General features: G+C 40.4%; 1 protein-coding gene, 1 long non-coding RNA gene and 1 other non-coding gene across 8 annotated transcripts in view; 2 read left to right on the top strand and 1 right to left on the bottom strand.

Moving 5' to 3' along the window:
- The window catches only part of RC3H2 (ring finger and CCCH-type domains 2), a 37,950-nt gene that overhangs the window by 3,936 nt on the left and 15,889 nt on the right, over positions 1–18,125 (top strand). For 4 of the 6 annotated variants that reach the window (XM_025194104.1, XM_014526760.2, XM_025194110.1 and 1 more), the window contains exons 2-8: positions 7,819–8,115; positions 10,220–10,337; positions 10,900–11,133; positions 12,054–12,229; positions 13,672–13,872; positions 14,307–14,439; positions 14,700–14,818. In XM_025194104.1, the coding sequence (XP_025049889.1) occupies positions 7,885–8,115; positions 10,220–10,337; positions 10,900–11,133; positions 12,054–12,229; positions 13,672–13,872; positions 14,307–14,439; positions 14,700–14,818 (1,212 nt within the window). In that variant the 5' untranslated portion in view covers positions 7,819–7,884. Of the gene's footprint in view, positions 1–3,514; positions 4,859–7,397; positions 7,459–7,818; positions 8,123–10,219; positions 10,338–10,899; positions 11,134–12,053; positions 12,230–13,671; positions 13,873–14,306; positions 14,440–14,699; positions 14,819–18,125 lie in introns of those variants that run through there. The other 2 variants (XM_025194100.1, XM_025194115.1) reach the window with 2 other exon arrangements.
- LOC112548555 lies at positions 14,092–14,206 on the top strand. The gene has a single exon (XR_003092251.1). It is a non-coding gene; the product is annotated as a small nucleolar RNA SNORD90 (small nucleolar RNA).
- Positions 15,075–16,819, bottom strand: LOC112548416. The gene is made up of 2 exons (XR_003092177.1): positions 16,644–16,819; positions 15,075–15,412 (listed from the first exon to the last, which is right to left on the bottom strand). It is a non-coding gene; the product is annotated as an uncharacterized LOC112548416 (long non-coding RNA).

Below are 18,125 nucleotides of genomic sequence, written 5' to 3'. Positions count from 1 at the left end.
AACGGGGGCAAACATGGACCCGACCGGGGATCGCGTGTAATTTGCCGCCTTCTGAATCGCGGCTTAGCCGTCCCGCGGCCCTTGCGGGGTGCGGAGGGGGCACGAACCGAGCGCCACACGCGTGGTTATTTCGCGATATTCCTGGCCTCTCGGTCTTCGTCGGTTGTCGCTTTTTAAATGGGGGGGGCTTTTCCCACGCTCCGTACGCCCACCTCGGCACGGGACGGCGGGGCTCCGGTCGGAGAACCGGGTCCCGCGCAGAAATCTCCTAAAAGCTCGTTCGCGATGACGGGCCGTGATGCGCATCGCGGCGTCGGGGGTGATTCCCGTTGGGAGCGCGAGGACGGCTCGAGGTCGCTTTCCGCAGCGCTGAAAACGCCGGCAGCTTCAGCTCGTGCGGCGTCGGTGGCGCGGCAGCCACGAGGGGCCCGATCCTGGACGTGGAGCCCCAGCCCCTTCCCCGCCATGCCCCCGAAACGCGCGTGCCGAGCACAGCGCCTTCGAGCGCCGCGCTCTGGTTGCCAGAGAGTTGTAACGACCTGCCCGCGAGCGGCATCCTTGTCCCCGTGGTGGGATAATGCCCGTGAACTAATGAACGGATCCATCCGTGGGCGTGCAGCGCTGCTGGGGACCCACTAAGCGTCTCCGCACTTCTCCCAGACGCCTCTTATTTCCGCGCCGGTCTCTAGGGATTTCTTCCTTCTTTCCATAAAAGTGACTTGAGACCTATGTTAGTACGCAGAACTTTTCTTGTAGAAGGAGAAGGTGTAGGACATGGGAGGGAGAAGACGATTCATGATAGATACGGGAGAATTGACCCGACCCGCGTACGGCTGCCTCGGTTGCGAGATCAATATTTGTGCAACAGAAAGAGAGAGTACAGATCTAGTCTGAAAAGTGACTCTAAAAATATCACTTCCTTAATCGCCAGACATGCGTTTTTGTTTGTTTTGGGTTCATTTTGGGGGGGGTTGGTTTGTTCCTTTTTTTAATTTTGACTGAGTTTTGTGTGTGTGTCTGTCCTGAAATGCAGTTAAGAATCCGTCTCCCGTGACTTATTAGGCTTATGGCAAAAATAAGTTCTGCCATTAGTTACATTTCTGTAACCCCACAGCAAACACAATTATATAAGTATAACAGAGGAGTGTTCAATGTGCAGAATCCTTACTATGGGCCATTATGCTTGAACTGAACACATTTTAACTATGAGAAACCATGGTGACCATAGCACAAGCATCGTCCCCCCCCCCCCCCCCCCAAAAACCCCCAAAAAACCTTGCACACTTTTCTTTCCAAACTAGGGAAATCTTATCTGAAAGTCATGAAGCAACAATTTACCTAGATCTCAGTGTACCACTTTTATTTTAGGGTTTTTCTGATATAACCTTCCCTCACTTAAATGCCCTAGGAGGGTTTTTTTTGTGTTTTTTTTTTTTTTTTAAGTATGTACCTTCTGGGATGATAGTAAGTGATAATCTTCACAAATCTCCCAGTAGAAGCTTTGACAATGTTTTTTTTCTAGAGTGGACATATATAGACTAGTGGGATACTATGATAGCATAAATAACACCATAGAAATGTCTATAAATCACCCCGAGAAAAAATGTTGAATTGGGCATATGGACAGGGTCCAACAATAGACTTTTTAGCCCTTCTGGTAAAGGAATTTTAACCAAGTCGTTTGGTTGTTGTTCAACACAAGCCACCAGCAACATCATTAGCTCAGTTCCATGCTGTGGGAAGCAGTATTTTGATCTCTTCAGATTGCAGTCACACTGATGTAGTGCTCCTTAAACAAACCATCCCTTCCCGTAATTTGATTGTCCTGCTCTCCCGCAGGGTAAATTTGGGTTTCCAATAAAAAGTCAGATCAAACAGTATCATGAAATATTGTCCTGCAGCAGTTCCCTTCATATCTCTCCTGCTGTTCAGGAGATTTACGTGTCATGGTCTTTACACAATATGCAGAAACAAGCAAGAATCCTCTATCTAAAGAAGATTTATTTTCACTTTCAAGTCATCATAGCTAAAAGATGCAGTGCTATTATTGGGACCATCCCTTTACCAGGCTTTTAATATGAAGCTACTTTCTTAAATCTATAGTTGATGGTTACCAGAAGAGCAATGAATAAAAGACTGAAATCCTTTCAGGAAGTAATTTAATACTAATAATTTGATAACTTGGACACCAAGTTATCGACCGAGATGAAATTCTTTCAACTCTTAAACTTCAGAAGAAAGGCTTGACAAGGCTACTTTCCTGGAAACCAGGAAACTGTTTAAATTGATTGTACAGATGGAAAATTACAATAGATGCCTTAAAACTGAGTTTTAAGATCCCATTACGTGTGCATCCAGTTATAATGTACAGAACAACTCAGTTTTGTACTGAAGTAATATACTTTAAGTTATAATCAGTATTGTTGTAAAATTAGTATTAAATACTTTTTAATACTTAATATACTCAGGACTAGATCCACAAATATATTTAGGAAGTTAAGGGAAGTCCTCAAAACCCCCATGTAGTTCCTTAATTTTTCACCAATACAGACACCAGAGGTTCTTTGTGTGCCTCGGTCCTGAGCTGCTCACCAGTACCTTGTGCCTAAGCCACATTGGAGTTTTCCTCTGCCTCTGCCCTAAGGGGCCCAACCTGCTGGGCTTTCTCAGAGCACACCTGCAGGACCAGTTGCCACTTTTGTCCAGCACAGGTGCTGGAGAAGTGGTGGTGCTGCTCTCCTCTTTCACACCACGTCACAATGTGGGTGGCGAAGGTTCAGTTCTCTTCTCAGCCTGAATGGGACTCCCAGAACTGCCCCAACTCCCACCTCTCAGAAGAGTGCCTTAAACACCAGGACTGCGCTATTCAGGGGAAAGGGCACCCTGTGCCGTTCCATTGAAGCTGGTTCACTATGAAGAAAAAAAAATCAGATTTGTCATAAGGGGAGGAAGATAATGTATTATTTTGTAGCCTAGTAGTTAGGGTAGACAGGTGTGAGGGAGAGGGACCTGGGTTCTGGTCACTGCTCAGAGGGCTGCTCATGCATTTTACATTAAACAGTCATGGCATGAAATACAGAAGCAGTTCTTGGAGCATGGATACAGAACACTTGTCTTTCTCTTCTGAGGCAAGTGCCCTAAACCTTGGGCGAGGAGGTAAGTGCTACTGATCAAGTGAATTTAATCCTTTTCTGCAGTGTGGAACAGCTGTACCCACAGAGGTTGAAAGTGCCTTCAGGCACTCTTCTGGGAAGTAGGAAATGTAGATTTGAACCATCTTCAGCGAAGAAGAAGTTGAACCAGTATTTCCCACATCCTGAGTTCATTCTCTGACCACTGGGCTACTATATAGAAGGGGAGCAGCAACACAACCTCTAGCTGCTTTTTAAAAGAAAAAGGATGATCCTGCTTCATGTTTTAACTAAAGGGTCCCTGACTCCAGGAGAGGGTTGAGGCTCCATGCAGCCTGGAGTTAAGCATCTAAACCCAAGAGGAGGACAGGTTGGAGCCCTGCTGTCAGAGTTTCTGACTAGACACTGAGGCACCCCCTGGACAGTACAGTGGTTATTGATTCTCATTTTAAGTGCCAGGTTCCCCATACCTTGCGTAGGGAGCCCACAGAGGATGCCAGGCATCTGAAAGCTGCATGCTACAACCTCTTATGGATCTAACCCTTAGGCCTTAAAAGTTGAGTAGACTTAATAAGAATTTTAAAAGGGCCTTCTCCAAAGCTCTGTGAAGACAATAGGCTGACTTTCAGTGACCATAAAGAAGATGGTGGTATTTAGTAATCATAAGAAATGGCTTAAAATATGGGCTCCTTACACTTTGCTACTACATTCATTTAATGACCTATGAAGCCATTTAATAACAAAGGCAAGTTTTCTGACTTTGAAGTCATTTCATCAGGTAGCTGAATCAAAATTTTCATGACTTAAACACAATCAAGTAAACATGGGCAAGCTTAAACTCCTCTGCAGCATTGTAAACTCAAATGCAACAGCATTTTGCTACTGCAGCACAGCTGTAAAGTGAAATTTGGCTCCCATCTATCCCAAATGTAAAAGTTACATAATCAGTAGAATACAGTAAATTTAGATTTATGCAATCTTCAGTTATAATAATCTGAGGATCTAAGGTGTTGCTTTTAATAAGACACTATCTGCTGAAAAATCCAAACTGTTTAAGACTATTTTTACCTAGTAGTAAGTTAAGGTGCATTTGTCTCTTCAATTTATATACGTTGTATGTTTGACAGCATTCTGCCTAGCCATTTTCTGTGTTGTGTTTTCAGGTTTATTTCAGAGCAGCAGAGCAGAGACTTGTTTTTTTGGTTGTTTTTTTTTAATATTGTGAAGCCATCTGAAAGACCAAGGGATCTCAAGGGTAATTGTACTACCTGAACATATTTCCTTTTCTTTTTTTTCTTTTTTTTTTAAACTGGCAAGCCTTTTACACATGGTCTTTGGTAGGCACTTTCATTCTTTTTTTTTTTCAATTTTGAGATTATTGGAGCCAACTTGCTTTTCAACCAGACATCTCCAAATGATGTTCCTTGTCAGAAAAACAAGAGTCCATTCTTTTTTGTTCCTTTACACTTTGAAGAATTGACATGATAATTAGAGGATTTTAGTTAGAATCCTTTCTGAACATGCTGGAGCACAAGAATGGCAGAAGAGTTGGTGTGCTTGAACCAGAGTATGGAAGGCCTCGTCTGAATATGGCTTCTTGAAGTTTGAGGAGTTGTGAGCCTTCCCCAGCTGTTGCTGATTTAATTAGATGCCTCCTTGTCAAGAAATCTGAAGGTCAACACATGCTCAATAGAATCCATGTCTTTTATGATGATTAAATATTCAAAGTAAGACCTTAGAAGCTGGTGATATACTTTTGTTGTTTGATTTACTCCTATTTAATTTATACCACATTTCAGCACTTACCAGAAAAATGATGGCTGGAGGGACATAAAATTATTTTAGAATTTTGGAAAAAGGAATGCTGCGGCGTCCTGCAAGTTTCCAGAGGAATTGTGGGGGGTTAAGTCATTCATACTGTCTTTGCACAAAGATACAGCCTTTTGATTTGGTTAATGACAGATGTGAGAATACACACTCGTCATTCAGTTGAGTATCAGTAACTATCCATAGCATGCTAGTGCCCGTAGACATGCAGGACGTCTGCTTCCATGCACTATAATTACAGCTCATCGGAGCAGACTCAATTAATCTAATTAGCATGCTCCAGCAGCCTCAGCAACTTGTGTATTCAGCATCCCCATGCTCCAAAATGGCGGTGAGGCACTTTAAAGCTCATCGCCCGCGCTTTAGTTAAAGCGCCCACACCGCCATTTTGAAGCACAGGATGCTGAATATACGAGATGCTGTGAGTGCTTTAATAAGACCAGCTCCGAAAAGCCACTTAATTAAAGTGCCCCTTCCCACCCCTGGAGAATGTGTAAAGACACCCCTAGGTTGTGAATATGCTAGACTTCTTTCTTAAAATGCCCCACTTGTTAAGCGTAGTAGCAGTAGGGGACCCCCCTGAATAGTACAGCTGCCACTCTGTTAACCGTATCATAAACGTGACAAGGAGGTGAATGCCGTTGACCGCCATCAGGCAGGCTGGCACAGGTAGAGATGCACCTGTGGAAGCAATAGTGGGAAACATTAAGGAAAAGCTAGGTGGAGCCTTCTTCCGTAACCACACATCTCTTGGTCTGCTTTTTCATACTCAGAAGTTGAAGTGGATTCGTTAAGCAGAAGAGTCGTTTATTTACCTTGACAAGGAAATCAAAGGGTGCTTCCTAGGGTTTTGTTGGCTGTAACTTATTTTGCTGCTAAATTTCTACATTTGCAGATGATTGTAACATTGACAAACCTTACAGACATACTTTTTTGCCTAAAAAGGTTTGTTGTTTAGTAGTTCAGTGAAAAGACACCTAACTAACTATCTCTGAATACTCTGGTTTTGTGCTGAAGGTACTGGATCGACATTTAGTTTGAGCGGGATGGTTTCAAACTTAAATGTTCTATGTTGTCTTACATTTAGTATCAGAATTAATAAAAATAACCAAATGATGTTGAAAAGCTGATTGAGTAAGAACATCTTGTACAAGTATCCTGTTACTTAAAGGACATTGGATACTCATAGTGCTAAATAGAATTTCTAAACAGATGGTCATAATTAAAATAAAATACGTTCCCATATCAAGTCTATTCAGTGTTCTAGTAAGTGTTTCAGTAGTCTAACATAATATCACTAATTAAACTATCGAGCAGCCGGGAACTGATTTTAAATGAAAAGTTGTTGAATTCAGGTGGGACAGGGAGCTCTTAGCTTTCTCAGCATATTATTATTTTCCACCACTGAGGAAAAAAAGAAAAAATCTAATTGTTTATAAATACAGCAATAAATGCACGCATGCGAGTGCATTTGCATTTCTAAATAGAAATGTGCTAAGTGGGTAGGTTCATAAATACCATGGAAGTAAACCAACTGGTTTCAGGGTTTCATGGTAATCTGAAAACCACAAGTAGATTGTAGCACAATGCAGTAGTTATGGGTGTGGCTCTTTATTTTGAACATTTATTGAATTAGCAGTTTCTTGTAGACTTTATAATGGAGGCTTGAATTTAAATGGTTTAGCTGTTCTTCTTAGGCTGGAATAGACTAAGTGTTTGGTCTTGTCATTCCCTTAACCTCAGATTATACACAGAGGGCTATCCTTTTTAAAATAAGCCTCTCCCCATTCCCCTCCACCCCCCATATGTTGTTACACACAGTTTGCATGAATCTGTATCCAAAATGATATGTTATAAAAGGAAGGACAGCTGTTAACAAATTACAGCTACTGCTTGTTTTATTTTGATTTTTTTTTTAATGATACTTTCCATGTTTAATTTGGTCTCCATATTTTTATATTTCCTTTCTGAGGAGCTGTCTGGTACTAAGCTATGTAAACAGTTTTGTGAATAAGGTGTAAACTGTGTAATTACCTTAAACACCCAGTTTTCCAGGACATCAGAGAACTTTCTGCCATGGACTTACATAAGTAGTGTTTTATTGTGCTGGCTGTGAGGTACAAACTGTGCGAAAAGCAAATACTGCAAAGACAGAAATCTGTACCCCAAGGACTAACCCTCTGACAGGGTTTTAGAAAGGAGAGAGGAATGAGCACGGAATTATTCTTCTGTTCTGGCAATAAATGTCTTTACCAACTTAAAAAAGACCCCCAAAGTGTGTAGTGAGTTATGTTTTCATAAAGCTGTCTGCACCCTGATGTCTGATTAAGTTTGACTATGATTGATAAAGTGGAACACTAGTGATCCTGTTTCACTCAACTTCATATGTTAGTAAAATAAATAAAATGTCTTTATTGTTTTTTCCCTCCCATTCATTAGTAATGGAATGCTGTTAGCTTTTGGAAATTGTGAACTGGACTGGTACCTGCCATTCAGAAAGGTACTCCATTACTTGGATTTGTGCCGACCATTTGTTTTGCCCCGCCCCTCATTGCCCTTTCCCCAGAGGTGTATTTAATCCTGTAAAAGGAACAGTGATGCCATTTACTAGATGAGGCTCACAGTCTGGATTAGTGCAGACTAGCTTGGCAGCATGTGAATCTTTCTGATGGGATTATTGAACTGTTACCATAGTTTTAGATAACACAGAAGGTTGGATTCATTGTAGGAGAGTTCAGCATAAGGCTTTGGTTTTTATTCTGTAAAATATTTAAATGGTGCTGCTTTAATTAAAAACTAATAATAAATTACTGGAAAGCATGTATCAAAGTACTAAATATTCTGTTCATTCACTTTACAGCTACCAAAATATAAAACAGTGAAATAATGATCTGCTAGTCTGCTAAGCGAGTGTCCAGGTTCCACAATGCCTGTGCAGGCAGCTCAGTGGACAGAGTTTCTGTCCTGTCCAATCTGCTACAACGAGTTTGATGAGAATGTGCACAAACCCATCAGTTTAGGTTGCTCCCACACTGTCTGTAAGACCTGCCTGAACAAGCTTCATCGCAAGGCATGTCCTTTCGACCAGACTGCTATCAATACAGACATCGATGTGCTTCCTGTAAACTTTGCACTTCTTCAATTAGTTGGAGCCCAGGTATGACGTAAGGAGTTCTTTGCTGTATTTCAGTCTTTCACATTACTGCTTACTTTCACAGTTACTGCAGGTATGCTAACTTCCTTCCCTGTCCCAAGTCAGGAAAGTAAAAGACTTGATCTTTGAAGCATTTTTTTAAGACCTTTGCACTTTACAAAAACAAATACATCATGGAACCAGCTTACAAGGCAGCTGTCCATTGCTAGAGTTAAAATTCCGTCTCTCTGTCTGGACAGGATTCTGCTTTAACAATATTCTTGAGCTATGCTTTAATTTTGGACAGAGAATGCCTATGCTACAATTTTAAAGGAGTCTTTCAACATGGTGGAGTGTACAGCAGCAGGCCTTTGCTGAAAAACACTATTTAGAGAATAGATGGTTAATTATCTGTAAGCACTGTCATCAGAAAGAAGTTAATCTACAGATTACATTCATTCATCCTTCCCTCCACTGGGAATTAGTTCCCTTAATGCTATATGTTCAAAAAAACAAAAACGGACCATTTGACCCAGGTTCAAACTTTCAATTATTTTTCAAGCACGGAAAGTGCAAACTTTTGATTTGTTTTTGGAGGCACAATCTAATCAATTAATCAAGTTAGGAATTTTTTTCTTCAGTGCCTTGTAGTGGTGACATAAGAAAGGCTATACAATCAGCATCACACTGCAGGAAACTTGTAAGTGCATCTGTCTCACTTGTGCCTTTGTATATTCCAAAATGTGTATCTTTTTCAAGCTAACAATCTAAAAATATTGAAGGGACAATAGAAGAGGATGTTTTTATTGTGGGTTGTTTAATGTATTGCTTATTTAGTTTGTCTCACATCCTCAAGTAACAGTCACAATAAACATTGTGTTTTATGGAACACAGGGCTCTAGGCTTGTATGGTTTCACTTCTCAAATCCATGCATTCACTTCATTTTCTACTGCTAACTGTGTCATAGCCACTTTGTCTTGTTAGTGCAACCTTTGCTTTCTCTGACCTCCCCATTTCTGACCATGAGGAGCGCTCAGATACAGCTCAGATACCCTTTGTTTTTTGGCACTTTGCACTTATTACCTCCACCTCAGGTCTTGCACTAAGTTTAGACCCAGCCTGCAGAACTATTTGTCTGCCTGCATTTCTTTCTCATTCCTATTCCTTAGCATTTTCTTACCATGTACTTGGCTAGTTTATTTAATCATTTATTGTCCATTGTTTCTTCCTACAAGCAACTTTGCACTTCTTGGCTGCATCCACACGTGCTGTGGACATTTGGTTCCCTGGGGACAACTAGCGGCAGTGCACCTTGCGCTGCCGCTAATTGTTCTTGGGGAACACTTGTGCCACGCCCACTCTGGCGCACAACCAGTTTCCCCACAGGCAGTAGGGGAGGCTGGAGCCAGCACTTGGCTGGACACAGCAGCCTTGCCTGGGGCCCTGGGGTCCTCCCAGGGCTGCAGCAGCAGCGATTCTGCTGCACAGAGCCTGGCTGGCAGCCGCAGTGCAGCTCAGGGTGGCCTAGCTCTGCTTTTGAGTGGTGTGCGCTGCCCATGCGTGCGCTGCTTTGCTTTTTTTCTCTGTGGGTTTTTTTTTGACCCAGGGGTCAAAAAACCCTCCGCGCTGCTCCCTTGCAGCATGGAGAACAACTGAACGTACCACACGGCCAGGCTTGTCTGGATGCGGCCCTCGTGTTGATCCCATGCATTGATCATCCTCTCAGACCCTGTGTGCCTCGCACTCATCTTTCAAATACATCTCCCAAGGTCAGTTTTTTCAGCTCATCTTTCATCCACAGGTCTTCCTTTTGCCTTAAATTCCTCTGTAGTCCCTGTATTTTAACAAGTCACTCAAAAGGGCCACATGAAATGTGCAATAACAATAAATGCATCCTAATCTTTCATCGTTGTAATGCTCATCTTGTGCAGTCCCGTGTTGTGTTATGTCTAATGATATTACGAGCACATTAAGATTTACTTGTCTTTCAACTCTGAAAAGCAGCATACACCTGTTGTGTTTCGTAATTATTAATAATGTTTATACCACGTTAAGTGTTTGGTGAGTAAGGTCAGATATGACAGTGAGCGTGTATGTGAGCTACACCTCTTATTTGCATTCTTTTAGGTACCAGATCATCAGACAGTAAAGTTAAGTAACCTAGGAGAGAACAAACATTATGAGGTAGCAAAGAAGTGCGTTGAGGATTTGGCACTATACCTGAAACCACTAAGTGGAGGAAAGGGTAAGTCTTCTTAAACTGTAGAATTCTTATTATAACATGTTAGCTTACTCTTAGTAGCAGTATGTCCTCAGTGCTAACTGGTTTCATGCCCCAAAGCAGTACTCCTCCCACATTTCTGGTAACCTGTCCCTCTATCACTTTACTGGTCTGCATGCACCTCGGATGCTTTATAAATAGCTGTCTTGCAACTATTATATTGTCTTGGCTTTTGACTAACATCCCTTTGAATAATCTTCTCATATGAGCAGCTTTGAACGGGAATCCAAACTCTCTTCTTGCTAGACAGGAAGTTTCAGTTTTACATAAATAGGAGCAAGATTTTAATTTAAATGTCTTTTGTTAGTCAGCTGTCCACATATGATTGTACAGCACTGCACATAATGGGTCCTGCTACTGAGCTAGAGATCATAGTGAGTAGCCCCTTAAGCTGAGAGTGCTCATGCTGGGTTTGACATTGGCGTCTAACTTAAGCGCTTATTCAAAATTCTTTTTTACTGTGAACTTATTTGAATAATTGGTCTTCTCATGATTAGCCTTTAACTATTTGCCTCTTTCTTTAAAGGTGTTGCTAGTTTGAATCAGAGTGCACTGAGCCGTCCAATGCAAAGGAAGCTGGTGACGCTGGTAAATTGTCAGCTGGTGGAGGAGGAGGGTCGGGTTAGAGCCATGCGTGCAGCTCGTTCACTTGGAGAAAGAACTGTAACCGAATTGATTTTGCAGCACCAAAATCCTCAGCAGCTGTCTGCCAATCTTTGGGCTGCTGTCAGGGCACGAGGATGCCAGTTCCTAGGGCCAGGTAAGACATTTTCAGAATCCCCAGCAGAAGGGATTTGGCTGCTCCGTTTCTTACCAAGAATAGGCCTAGAGAATTTTCTCTTTGCATTTTCAAGGTAGAAGTGTTGTCTTCCCAGTGGTCTGCAGAGGAGCAAAAGGGGAAGATAAGGAAGGGAGTCAGGGATCTTTTCCAGTATACCACTGGTGTTGTCAGTGTCTGTCTTTAAATAGTGCAGGGAAATACACCACAAATACTGGTGAAGTATAATTAGATATATTTTCCTTAATATCTGTAGCACAACATTAGTGTGTAATACAGGCTGATGACATTGAATGCTATGATTAGAGCATAGAAACACAGTTCCTAATACAGAGTCTACTGTTTATTCCTATGCTTAAGTCATAGGATCCAGCAGCACCAGTCTAAGTGACTTAGTGAAGGCATGCCACGGGAGCCAAGTCATAATTATGGCTTTGGAATCTTTGGTATAAATTAAGTGTTACTAGTCAGAGTGTTCCCAAAGTGAGCACAGGATTCAACAGCAAATTGTGTTAAAACTGGAAATGTAATCCACTTCTGATTCTAGCAGTTAGTTCCAGCATTGCTGGACCAGTCCTACAGTCATGTTTCGTTTAGCTTCCTAGAATGGACAAGGTGTCCAAAGCAAGTTGAACTGTAAGCCAGATCTCTAAATCAGTCTGTTTTCCTTTTTACTTGAACCATTTATGGCACTTGTAGCACTTCTAAAAATTGCTTTTTTTTATCTGGACTAGCAGATTTGAAGTTTTTGCTTCCTGTTTTCTGCTATGTTTGGTTGTTATAATAAAAATAATAAGGTAATGTGGACAACATTTATCAACCTAAATATTCTTGCTTACGCTCCTGATATGCAGTAATAGTACTTTTATTCTGACCATTTATTTTTATATATGTGTTTAAAGCTATGCAAGAAGAAGCTTTGAAGCTTGTATTACTGGCACTGGAAGATGGCTCTGCACTCTCAAGAAAAGTTTTAGTACTTTTTGTTGTGCAAAGACTAGAACCAAGATTTCCTCAGGCATCTAAAACGAGCATTGGTCATGTTGTGCAGCTACTGTATAGAGCATCATGCTTTAAGGTAAAATACTGGAATTTAAAATGACAACTGCCTTTTGGTTGGATAGCCCAAAGCCAGTTGGTTCTTTGATTTGTTTGATTCCTCAGCAAGTTCAGGATATCGTTCCAAGGAACACTTCTTAGCATAAATATATTTTGCTTGTAACACACTGCTAGATTCAGATGTTGCCCATTCAGAAGACAGAACAAGGCATCGAGGAGATATCTGAAAGCACTTAATCTTCTAATCCCACTAGCAGTAACCTCTGCATTCAAGGAGCAGGTGAAATTGAAGTTTCTGGATTTTAGTAAATCTTAATACATATGTTCAGTGCTTACGTTCATCTGTTCTTTACTGAATGGCTTCCAACTTTGAGTGTCATAAACAGTGTTAGGCATAAACTCAGCTTTCCTTCACAGCAATGCAGGGCATGGTCATTGAGATATTAATGGACCCAGAAAAGCATTAAAATAATAGCAGACATCTAACAAAGATGGGAGTCTGATCAAGACATTTTTGATAGGATATCAGTATTTGATATAGAAGCTATCATGTTGAAAGGCATTACAGGTGGCTTGACTTTTATTTCAGGACATAAAAAAAACAATAATCTTGATGATACATGCATAATTTAAGCAATAATATGATTTGTGCCCATTAGCAATGATACTTGCCATTCATCTCTTTCCTTAAAATAAGAGTTGCAGAATGTTTGTCTAGACAAGCATCATAATGTCAGCAATTACAGTATATCATGTCCTTTTATTTTCTTTTTAAAAAGATGAAGCGTTTCTCAGAGGTAAAGAATTGGGAAGTCATAGCTATTGGCTTTTATTCTTGTCTTTGTCACAGACAAAATAAGAGACCTTGTGCCTTAATATGTCTCAATTTATCCTTCTTTAAAATGGGGTAACTCCAGTTAAAAATGTATTTATGTTGTTTAATACAGTGAAGCATGCAGTCTTCAAATGAAAGGTGAGGTAGATATTTTTAATTATATAGGTAATACAGCTTTTTCAGATAAGTATCTTCTATAGTTTAAGAGTACCCTGCAGCTTTTTATCATGCAGCTTTTTTTCTCTTTTCTCATTTAATAATTTCTAGTGTTTCCTGTCATTTTGAGCTGGCCTTTAACATTTGGGCACGTGGAGCTGAAGAACTAACCCTATAGCTGCATATCCAGCCAACCACTTCATAGCTTTATAGATTTAAACAAATCCAATTACTATCAGAGCTAAAATTGCTTGAGTTGATGTCATATCCTTATAATAATGATCCTATACATTTAAATGCTTGGATATCTTGGTATTAATATTATCACCTGGGAAGATGAGCATTTGGAAGACCAGTGTTCATGTTATCTACTGAGTCATGCCTGTTTTTGTAGGCTGTGGTATATACCTAATCTCTTAGATGTACTTAAAGAAATATGAATTCTTTAAGCATTGTTGGATTTTTTTCAGGTCACAAAAAGGGATGAAGATTCTTCTCTGATGCAGCTGAAAGAGGAATTTCGGAGTTATGAAGCTTTGCGGAGGGAGCATGATGCCCAAATTGTTCACATTGCCATGGAAGCAGGGCTTCGAATATCACCAGAACAGTGGTCTTCCCTTCTTTATGGTGACTTAGCACATAAGTCACACATGCAGTCCATTATTGATAAGGTTTGTCTTGGGCGGGAGGATTTAGTATCCTATCCTCACTAGATTAAACTGTTAAAAGGTGTAATACTAAAATCGTTTGTAAACTGTGTAGAACCTCTCAAATTTAAATAAGATGTCTCGTAATTAGGGATTGAGATGGAGTTTTTTTCCTGTGTCACCTTTGTACAGAGACCCTTCAGTTTTTTAATAGCTACAAGGGTCACAGTGAAGCACCACAAAATATCACTTATTCTAGTGTCTTATGATGAAGCTGCATAGGGCAGATTCTGAGCTGAGAAGTATCATCTCTCACCACTGATATCTGTGTATGCAATCTGAAGACACTACCCCATCCAATTTGGGACCCTGCATTCATGAGGAAAATGAGAATATTTTTTTCAATTAAAATGTCCCATTTATAGAACAGAAAGCACTAAGACTGCCTTTGTTTACAGCTTCAATCGCCAGAGTCATTTGCAAAGAGTGTACAGGAGTTGACAATTGTCTTGCAACGTACAGGTGATCCAGCAAACTTAAACAGACTGAGGCCTCACTTAGAGCTTCTAGCAAACATAGATCCTAATCCAGGTATGCAAGTGGTGCTAATAGTTTTCTTTTACATTTTCCCTTTTTGTATGTAAAAACTGTGACTGTCCCTAGATAGAAAATTATGTTTCTGCTCTCAAACATTCCTAGCAATGGGAGTGGCACAACATATGCTGTTTTCTCAATATTCTTTCTAATTAATCCTTTTGCTGGGTCTCTGGCATGATATAACAGTTGCCTCTTATTTAAGATAATGATATTATATTCACTGTCAAACTCTAAGCCTGTTTTAACAATCTTAGATGCAACGTCTCCAACATGGGAGCAGCTGGAGAATGCAATGGTGGCTGTGAAGACTGTGGTACATGGGCTGGTGGACTTTATTCAGAACTATAGTAGAAAAGGGCATGAAGCACCACAGGTGATTATATTTAATTATTGAATAGTATGTCTGAGTCTTCTCTGTATAGAAAATCTAATATATTTTGACAATTTAGTGATGATTTTAGAATAAGTATAGGGCTTTCTATTGTTGTGAAAGAGAGGTTTCATGCTCTAGGCCAAACTAGGAATACCTATATGACTCACTAAAACCCTTCTAGCCAATTAAGAACGTATATTGATTAATACAATACGGAAATCAGTTTTGTCTGCTTTTGCTAAGAAAAATGTGTGTGTTTATAGATTAGCTTAAGGATGAAATTGGGAAGAATTTTTGGGATTGTGAAAAAAATGCATTATGACCCCTTAAGGAAAATGTGACTGATATGTAAAAGAGAGAGACTAACGCAGGTGATATCATTTTATTTGGTGAATAAAATTCTGATAGCTCTACAAGGTAGAGTAGTCTTGCAAAAAAAACTTGTTTTAAATCTTGTAATCTGTTGTTATGTTTAATCTTAGAGGATGCATATTTTAATCTTTCATACCATGTGGTTGTCCCGTTCACTAGCTCAGTACTTGTTCACTGGAATCTCTGGTCTTGTGTAATCAAGACAATTGTCATTTTTAGTATCTGTTTAAACAAATAAAGAAAAAGATAAGAAGTTTTACCGTGAAGAGAACTTCATAATTCAGATTAGCCATAGCTTATGATGGTTTTCTTGTAATGAGTCCATTATGAATTCCTTTTTATATATGTATCTACTTAGTGAAATTAGTTGTTTTCTTGCTGCTTTTATTGCATTTAAAATACTAAAATATTGAGGTTAGTTTCTATAGAGCTTGCACGACAAAGGAGAGCAAGACTATATTTTTAATTTTACTTTAATACATTACAGAAGAGTTGTATCATCAGAGCCTAGGAACATGAACATACAAGTCTTTGTGGATCCTCATTGATCTAGATGTCTGTCCTTCTCCATCAATCCAAACCAAGTATATAACTTGATGAGCAATCAACATTCACTCAGAACCCCTTTACCCTCCTCACCCGCTCCACCCCATCATATAATGCTCCATGATGAGCTAGGCTCAAGAATATCTGTGTGATTATATTATGAAAACCCATTTTGGGTAAATCACAAGCAGTCTTTCTGTATGAATAACATTAACAAGTGCCAACTCATGGAAACATGGACCAAAGTAACGAGCATGGCCACTTTTCCATTTTGGAATAGTCCAATTTAAGCTTCACTGTTGCTTCTCTTTTACATTAGGTTTCCATCCTGACACCTGGCAGTTATTCCGTGTGTGTTCACTTAAACAATGAAAACCAGTTATTTCTCTCCCTTGTTTAATGCTAGATTTCTCAGACATTCAGATGCAAGAGAGTAAATAGTGCTGAACATTGCTCTCTTTTCAAATGCTAAGACATAAAGTTTCAGAAACGTTTTGCTTTCAGAGTCCCCCTTTTACTGATACTGTTAGCATTGGAGGCAATTCAATTCTTCCCTCTCAGTTATCTGTGCAACCTATGAAAAATTAACAGTAGGGATTCTTCTGTTTTCCTCCCCCAGACCAGTGCCTGGAAAACAAGTATTTCACAAATGTATTCTTCATAGTGTATAGATGTCCACATCTCGAATATGGTTCTTTAGCCTGTATGTAGCTTGCAGGCCAGAGGGCAGAACTGCACATTTCTGGCTTTGAGGAATGCCCTCCTGACAAAGACCTGGTTACTTACGTTTTGTTTCCGTAGCTGTTAGGAGACCTCCCTGTTTCAGAGCTTAAGGTCTGTTGGGCATAACATTTGCATCAACTAAAATTACATGTAAAGTTAAAACAACTTGTGCAGATGGACTTACATTTGCTGGGTCTGTGTCAGACTTTGTTAGCTGGCTTGTAGAACTGAGCTACTTGAATCTTGACTGCCTTTCATTCCTGAGGCCCTGCAGTGGCACATCTCCTGGCATACTTGTGCAGCTTCTGCTTGATTCCAGAGTGACAGGCATGTAGGCACAGAAAAAGCCAAAAGGGGAGTTCTGACCTATTCCACAGGGAATAGAAACTCTGCCAGCTTTGTGGCTGCCAGGCATGCCTTGCTCTGGGCTACAAAAAAGTCAGCCTGCATAATCAGAGGATACCTAGCAGGGACATTGCAAGTGCAACATTCCTCTCCACAAACTGGGAATTGGGGTAGTGCTTCTGAGACAGAAATCACTGCTACCAAATTGCCCAAGAGTGGCTGAGAAGCTACTGTTGGTAAGGACTTCCCCATTTTCTGTTACTAGGCTATGAAAGAAGTCTGATGACAAATGAAAAATCATCTTGCCACTCTGCCACCTGAGCTTGCCTCATGATCCAGTGTTGGTAACTGTAGTCTGCCAGGTCCCCTTCCCTTCTGCAGCCAGTGCTATTTAATTGACAAGATCTTTCTCTATTTGGGAAGGAATCTTAGCTTTTTGGGCCAGAGCGAACTTGATAAATTGGAAACAGACTTTTTGGAAATACTTGTACTTCAAGCTAAGAAAAATTAAGTGCTACATGGGACCTTCTTACACACAAACCTTCTGTTGCAAAAAACAGGCAGCAGAAGGGAAAGAATGTATTTTCCCTCAGGTTCAAAATTAGAACCCCAATCCTTTTGAACACTTCTCTGATTAAGAGAGACTGAAAGAGCCCAGTTCGTAGCAGACTTTTGATGATAAATTTATGGGTGTATATCCAACTAGACACAATGGGCAGGTAGATTTCCATCTAAGACGTCTAAAAGAGCTTCAACAACGCTCAGGGCCTCCAGATTAACTCTTAACTATGTGAATAAGACAAGCATAGGGGCATATCCATATGCCTTCAAGAGAATTCAGGAAGCCTCATTGACTGTGAGCAAGTGTTCAGAAATTGCTCTTAGCTGTATTGTTTATCTTGGCTGACTCTTTGGATGGTTTGCATTTCTTGGCTAGAACCAGCCACACAAGCATGTTCCTGGACAAAAGACATGCAAGCAAAGCAGTTTCGTCCAACCTCGTGTTTTGATGGAGATTTGATGGGTAGACTAGTGACTAGGAACAGAAGGCAACTCTGGCATCTATGTGGCATTTGTAAAAGGATTTCATATATTTTCAGGGTCAGAAGGGATCTCAGTAGTTCATTAGGTCCAAGGATATCATCCCTCGAGGATATAATAGCCTGTAAGGTTACAGGCCTTCCAAGATCTTTTCTGTGAGAATGAACAACTAAAAAGCAAGCCACTCATTCCCAGAATAATGGAAATACAGACCAACCTGTTCTCCATCACATGACCCCTAGAACATCCAGTTTGAAGCAGTCCCAACTTGGTAGCATAC

This window comes from Alligator sinensis, unplaced genomic scaffold, assembly GCF_000455745.1.
Source record: "Alligator sinensis unplaced genomic scaffold, ASM45574v1 scaffold611_2, whole genome shotgun sequence".
NCBI classification, from domain to species: Eukaryota; Metazoa; Chordata; order Crocodylia; family Alligatoridae; genus Alligator; species Alligator sinensis.
This window is presented reverse-complemented; position numbering and strand designations above follow the sequence as displayed.